A 7277-nucleotide genomic window follows, 5' to 3' on the forward strand; every position below is an offset into this window, starting at 1 on the left:
CTTCTTCTGGGCTATATTCTCAGCAGCATATTAAACATATAAGGAGAATCCTGTGCTAACGGCCGTCTAAATGACTCGGGTAAAGTTCGTAGCATGCTTGTTGTTTTTGTCTTTGCACTAGGATGCTGTCGGAGTAAATGTGCAGTCATATTCGTTGTGTTCCCACTAGTGCTGTCAGCGTTAATCTGAAATGATGTTAACGCCACAACACGGCAAATCTCCGTTAACGAGCTACCGCGAATCGCCCCGTGCGTGGGGCTAGACGGCCAACACGTTAACAAGCTAACTGCGCTAACACACTAGTTCCCACCCATGTAATTGAGCATTGCGTGGCACATCCAACATACTGTTTTAGTTTAGTCCATGACGCGCTTACCTTCAGGGTCATACGTCACATGAAGACCAAAATAGTTCCAAACGCCAGATCTGAATGAGGGTGGGGGAGGTTCAATTTGCCATGTTGCAACGAGCTTAGCTTCTGTCTCGCTAGCTTGCCCTGTGCTCAGTGGATCTGCGCTCGACAGTGCAGCCTAGGCAGAGTAGTCGAACACAGATCCACTGAGCGCTCAACACAGACAGCATCGTCAGAAGGAAAGCTGATAAAATAAATTACAAATGTTGTATTGTTCGATACATATGCGTACTGAACTGAAAGCACTGTATCCAACGGTTCAATATCGATACGAGTATCGTTGCACCCCTAGTAAACACAGTTACACACATGTGATCCTGTGTGTGTTTTGTCTGCATGTCGCTGGTTCTGGTTTCTGACACTGGGACCTACAGCTGTAAAATTTTACATGTTTATTGTTTATGTTACATAATATTAAGTGAACGACCCCGAGGGCGTGGGGTCGGGGGAGACAGGAACCCCAAGTTAATAAAAAAGAAACATCCAATCAGGACGCAGGCAGGGCGCATTTAAAGGTTGGCCACATGGTTACACACCTCCAGGCCACATTTATTTAAGATGAGTCACAAACTCTGTTTTGCTTGTTTGATGACAGAAATGCTGCGCACGGTCATTTAAAACTAGATGAGATGTCAATAAAGCTGCACACCAAAACAAAGAACCAATCAGAATCGACTAGCTTTGGGTAACCGCTGTAAGAAAGAGGAAACAGTCTCAGAGGAGGTCTGCTGTCACACGAGGCTCATATGACGCAGAGAACCGCAGGTAACAGGTGCATCATGTGACATACAGGGAGCAGCCAACCCTGACACTGACCTCCAGCGCCTGGAACACCGCCCTGCGGTACGAGGCCAGCTTGGTGTAGGAAGCCTGGCTGAAGAACTTGGGGAAGGCGGTGAGGGAGTCCAGCTTGTCTGCAGAAACCTGGAGCAGAGAACACGGCATCAAACACACACGTCCCGCCATCCCGACGCCACAGCGTTTCTGCGCCTCCTCACCTCAGAGAACTTCCCGTCCCCAAACCACTGCAGCCACCTCATGCCGTGGCTGGCCTGCCGCTTGCCGGTGGCTCGCCACGTCACCACGATCCCCGGCCACCACGAGAAGCCTTTGATCTTCCCCCAGACCAGTTCGCCAATCCCGAAGCCCTTGTTGTCCTAAACAGAGACACGGGAGGAAGTGCTGAGTTCATTCACGAGCATCGTCACTTTCTGTTAATTAAAGACGAATCAAAGATTAAAGTCGGGTGAAATCAGTGCGAGACGTTTCGTACAGCAAAGTCTCCTCATCGTGGACGTGAACGTCAAAGCGTTATCAGACGCCGGTCACGTCTGCGAGCATTCCCTAAACCTGCGGACCTCCCACTTAGTTGGTTTGTAGTTTGACTCTGTTCTGTTGTGGTGCAAATATAATAAAAAAGACTAAAACAAAATGTGTGTTCGTCCACGTCGGCTGAAGACACGCTGCTTCCTCTGCAGAGACTTCATCACTGATGACATCACAGCCGTTTCCCGGGGCAGCGGCTCTTTAACGAGCAGCTGGTGGAGCCCGGGCCATGTGACCCTTCAGCCCAGCGGGCTGCGTGGATGCTACGCCCCTCTGACGGAGTGGCTCCTCTGAGCTCAGAGCTTCCATCACGAGTTTCCACGTGGACTCCTCGGGTCATTTCCAGCTTCGTTTATTATTCCTGGACTCCACCGGTTCCACCTGATTGGCTGCCCTTCTGTAAAAGTCTAAACAGCAGCCGTACTGACTCTCTGTGACATCATACAGTACCAACAGCAGAAAAAAACTGAACATTATGAGCCGTCTGAAGTCCCGCCCACCTCCTGTTCAACCTGTCTGTCTACGAGGTGTGGCCAATCAGAAGAGACGTGGTTTAACGCAGCAGCCCACAGCTGTTGCATTAATTATCAATGAGAAAATATCCAAGAGGAAGCCAGCACAGGTCGCCCTGTGTTTGAAAGTGGCCTTAAAAGGGGAGGAGCTAAATCTTGTTGAAGACAGAGGATGAGAACCGCACTGATCACGTCATCACAAACGGGGAGATTTGCACTCATGTGGACTTACGCTGTACTCCTGCTTGGTTTCGGAGCTGGACAAGGTGCTGGTGCTCTGGGCCGAGTCTTTGGAGTCTTGTTCCATGAGCTCCAGTCGAGGGGTCTCCGGGACCCCGCCGGACCCGACCGCAGGTGCCCGAGGATTCCCGGGACACTGAGGGCAGGGAGAGGGAAGGTTGACAGAGGAAGAAGTGGGAGGAGCACAGACTCGACAGCAACAATCATCCTGGAGCTGTGATGAGTCGGCAGCATCATCCCGCTTTGACCAAATATTCAAACGCAAAGTAAAATGAATAAAAAGCGTCTTTGTTAAACTCTTTTATGAAAGAAGTGAGGATGAAGGAGGAGAAGCGATTCTGCAGGCTGCAAACTGACAGCACCACCGCTACCCCACCCTGAGGTGGATGGATGTGTGTCTGTGCAGCTTGTTGCATTGTCCCCTCCCTGCTGCCCCCTGCTGGTCGCTGAGTCAGTCGAGCCGTTAACGTTTTGCAGACTTTCATAAATCCAAATATCTTTTTCTGTATTCTAGAAGAAGATCAGCTGCATCTAAGCTCGCCGCGTGGACAACATGTTTTATGTTTTTAATGGCTGCACATTCCCGAGAGTTTACCGGAGACGTGCCGTGCTCCTGTTTGCGGCTCTGTCTGCGAGGCTTGCCGTGTGCGTGCGGCGTCAGGCCGGCCTGGAAGATGGTTCTGGGTCGAGGCGTCTGTCTCAAGCCCTGAGACGCTCCTGAAGACTTGTCCTGCAAAGAGACAAACACCAGACCAGTGTCCCCTCTGCTCTCGCCTAAATCACAGGGCGGTGAAAAGCTCCTACGCGAGAGTCGTACCGAGTCCCAGGTGCTTTCCTCGTCCTCGCGTCTCTTCCTGCTCCTCTTCCTGCTTCCCCTCGAGCACTGGTTACCATCTGTGGCGGGAAGACAACAGATGGACAGAAGGTGAGACAGATGGTCCGAGAGAAACTGAATATTTTCGCGGGACGGCGTCGCCGGGCAGACGGCTGCCAAAGTCAAAGAGCTTAAACGTGACGATTTCGCCAGTTCAACAGCTTCAAGAACAAACACAAAACCTCACACAGCAGAACATAAACATCTCAGTTAAGTGATTAAAAATGCACTAAATGTTTAATAAGTGAAGACGCAGACACGCTGCATCGCTCCGTCAGGCTCCAGGTTCTCGTGACTTTTAAAGAACTGAAGCAGAAACTTAATCTGAAGAAATGCAGCTCATCATCATCATCATCATCATCATCATGCTGACAGCAGGAAATCATCGCCGCAGCAGAAACATGAAGTGTAAGTCTGAGAAACGCGTGACCTCACAGGCAGCTGTAATCATTCACACATTTTCCCTTTTAATGTGAAGTTTCTGTCCGCAAACACACAGGAAGCCAGCGAACCTTCAAAATAAAGGTCTCACATGAAATAAGTGACGGCGTAAAGACGAGTGGCGTGAGTTACCCTGAGGCGAGGCAGCGTCTCCGTTCTGTTTGGGGCTGAAGGGTGAAGGCGGCTCGGCCGCGGTCAGGGGGCTGTTCTCATTGGTCAGTTCCACTCCGCTGTCATTCTCGGACAGGCCCTCAGCTGGAGGCGTGTCCCCGTTCACCGCTGCCTGGAGACAGAACAGAATCACAAACACTGTTATCTGAGATAAAGCCTCGGAGTGAGGCGGGACGCAGACGAGTGGCAGAGGCGCCCCACAGAGACGCCATCGCTCCATCAGCCCTCCACCCGGAGAGAAGAGAGAGATGATGGAGCTCCACAGAAAACATTTTATTTTACATTTCACTTCCTGTTACCTTTTACTCAGTTTGTCACTGTTATTACCTGAGACTTGGCTGCGGCGCACAGAGTCGATGCTTTCAGGAACCGTAAACGGTAAAAGTTTGGCCTAAAACCAGCGGGAGCGCTGGTGACCAGCAGATGATCAGCTGATCATCTCCAGTGTCAGTTCTTAGTTTTTGGCCCTTACCGTCTTCTTCTCACATGTTTTTAAGGACATGCTGCACACAGAGATATCCCAGGGTTCCAGGTAACTGCTCTTTGGGAATCACCCTGTTTGTCTAAAAATACTAAACTGTGAGATTTTGACAGACTCTACTAACGAAACAGGAACAGACGATGTGTTGAAAATCTTTGCCCGTGTGTCTGTTATGTGCAGATGCCTTCATAATTAAATGAAAATAGTCCAGCACAAGATCAGCCAAATCAAAGGTTTTGTAAGACCTTCAGAAAGTCTGGCTCCTTGAAACGAGGGCTGGCTCAGGACTTCTGCACAGCACTGTGCTGCTTTGCATTGTTCCAATAAGCAACTTTTCCAACTCCCAGATTTTAAGTTCAGTGACGTTAAAGCCTGAAGTTTGTGACGCGAGCGCACGCCACCCTGACCCTGCAGCCCACACAGGGCTCTGCATGACGACGGCGTGCTTGACGTGCCGACACCAACGCTCCACATTCCCGAAGCCTCAGGTCATACTCAGGCAAACACTCACGGAGCCTCTGGCCTCACCGCTGTGACGGCTGCCATTAAAGCGTCACGTGACAAACGATTAGCGCGCCTGACACTGAGCTGAGAGCGGGCAGCCGACGCGGTGCAGTCAGGACTTGTTCAGGCTTCTAATCTCCTGACTGCCGCAGACGTTTGGTGCCGTTCCAACTGGGTCATCCGTCATCTCCAGCATCCAATACGTTAGCTTACTGTCCGTGTCGTACTGCTGCGCTCTGTGTGTGTGTCAGCTGAGACTCTGTGGTCTTGTGGGTCTTGCAGGCAGGTCTGCAGCGTTAAACACAGCCTGGTTACAAGTCCAAACACTGACATGTCAGCAGTTTTCTTTGTTGCTAGCTAAATAAAAGCACTTCAAACAAAAAGCCATCAGGCACGAGGATGTTGTGTAACTACAGTCCAAAGCCTCGCTGCCTTTTACACAGTTTTACTCTTTGATCTGGGAGAATCCACCCACCGTGTTTAGCTTCAGGCCACAGCTGTGTTTCAGGCACAGCTGTTCACGAGCAACACTGACACATCTGCGCCTCCACCTGGGGCGGTGAGAACCACCTCACTGACAGGTGGATGAGCGCCGCGTTGAACGGCTGCTGTCTCATCATACGTGAAGCGAGCAGCGTTCGTTCACACAACCTGTTACTTTAAGTCAAACTTTAAGTTAGCTTGTCTTAAAGAGACACCACACAACTGCGACGGTTACAGCGGGCGTAGTCATAGCGACGCTGTACCGTTGGTGGTTTGATCCCTGGCTGCTCCAGTCCGACCCGACTGTGACATCAGGACCATCGTTTACAGCTGCAGATACATTTATAGACAAACTAAATCATGTCCTCCGCTTCTCCTTCTTCCTAACATATTCTACATATTTGAGATTTTTAGTCCACCAATCAGAAAACCCGAGGTCAAAAGGTCAAGAGTTCCCATTAGTGGGTTTCACACTGCCCAGGAAGAACAGAGGGCAGGTCACGGCAGGTTTAAAGGCGCTGAGCAGTAGGTCTCCGAAGGTCTTTTCTTCTTCTGTGTTTTTACTCGTTTTCGGGTGTCTAAACAAATCCTGAGGCTGAAGCTGGTCAGAAGAACGCTGTCACCTTTCAATCAATCACTGCACCGATTTTGAAGCAGATACATAGAAAGCAGCGATGGTTCAGGACTCTGTGCTTCATGAAACTGCCGGACAGGACGGCTTATTTTAGGAAAAACAAGGACTCGTGCACGTTACTGTAAAACTGCGTCACCTGGCTGCCATCGCTTTCTTTTCGCACACGCGACGGCCCATTTACAGCATCTGCGCTTTGCACGACTCCTGTAATTGTTCTAATCGTTATCTCAGACACTGTCACACACTCAGTTAAGGATCTTGGAGTCTCTGGTGCAGGACCAGCACTCCTTTGAAGAGCGTTGGATCCATGACAGCAGATGACTGTATAGTTTTCATTCCAAGGCACACCTGGACTTGTCCCGTGCACACCAGTCTGCTTCGGCACACGGTTTGGAAACCAGCGGTTCATGTAATCCAGCGTGGCATTAGTCATGTATGTTATGAATGACCAAACATTTGGCCTGACTCCACCGTGAGAAGATCGAGGCTTCCAGAACAGCACTGATGGCGTTTCATCTTCTCACTTTGTGCCCAGCTTTGGTGGGACACCATCTGACTGGTCACACATATCCAGCTGGTTCATCCAATCACCTGCTGAGCACTCTGATTTGAAAGTGTCTTTGTCTGTCTCCAGCGAGGACTTTACAAAAACATGTTCTGTGTGAGCTTGAGACGGTGCAGAGACTAAAATAATGGAGAACTAACGCTGAGTCTGTGTACTCAGGCATCGGGCATGTTCAGCAACAGCTGAAGTCAACATCTGACTCAACAAACTACAGCCGTGAAAGAAAAGCAGCGCGCGTGACAAATCTGCAGCGCTGGCAGCGAGTCAGGATACAGGAGCGACGAGGAATCCGAGCGGCGAGGACACGAAGGCGGGCGGGAATGCTTTCGTTGCTCCTTCTCCCGGCATCGCTTCAGAAGAGCCGGACACGTGAGTTCGTGCAGCGCCCTCCCTGCTCTGCCTGAACACGAACTCCAGCGTCCCACTGAAAGGACCGATTCCACCTTAATCCCACTCTGCCCACGTGACAGCAAGACTGACTGCAAATGATGTTCAGACAATAATGTAACACCTAGAGAGATTATGCATGTGTGTGTGTGTGTGTGTGTGCGTGTGTGCGCGTGTGTGTGTGTGTGTGTGTGTGCGTGTGCGCGTGGGTGTGTTATTGACCCGTCCCATCAATACACCACTGTCT

General features: G+C 50.5%; 1 protein-coding gene across 2 annotated transcripts in view; it reads right to left on the reverse strand.

The window, feature by feature from the left end:
* Positions 1-7277, reverse strand: part of LOC102205506 (DNA (cytosine-5)-methyltransferase 3B-like) — a 45238-nt gene that overhangs the window by 20892 nt on the left and 17069 nt on the right. For both annotated transcript variants that reach the window (XM_005752134.1, XM_005752133.1), the window contains exons 3-8: positions 3938-4088; positions 3308-3384; positions 3086-3220; positions 2483-2626; positions 1411-1569; positions 1229-1336 (exon numbers count right to left, since the gene is read on the reverse strand). In XM_005752134.1, the coding sequence (XP_005752191.1) occupies positions 1229-1336; positions 1411-1569; positions 2483-2626; positions 3086-3220; positions 3308-3384; positions 3938-4088 (774 nt within the window). The remainder of the gene's footprint in view (positions 1-1228; positions 1337-1410; positions 1570-2482; positions 2627-3085; positions 3221-3307; positions 3385-3937; positions 4089-7277) is intronic.

The sequence above is a fragment of the Pundamilia nyererei genome, unplaced genomic scaffold (genome assembly GCF_000239375.1).
Source record: "Pundamilia nyererei isolate P.nyererei 1_Seehausen unplaced genomic scaffold, PunNye1.0 scaffold00346, whole genome shotgun sequence".
Taxonomy (NCBI): Eukaryota; Metazoa; Chordata; class Actinopteri; order Cichliformes; family Cichlidae; genus Pundamilia; species Pundamilia nyererei.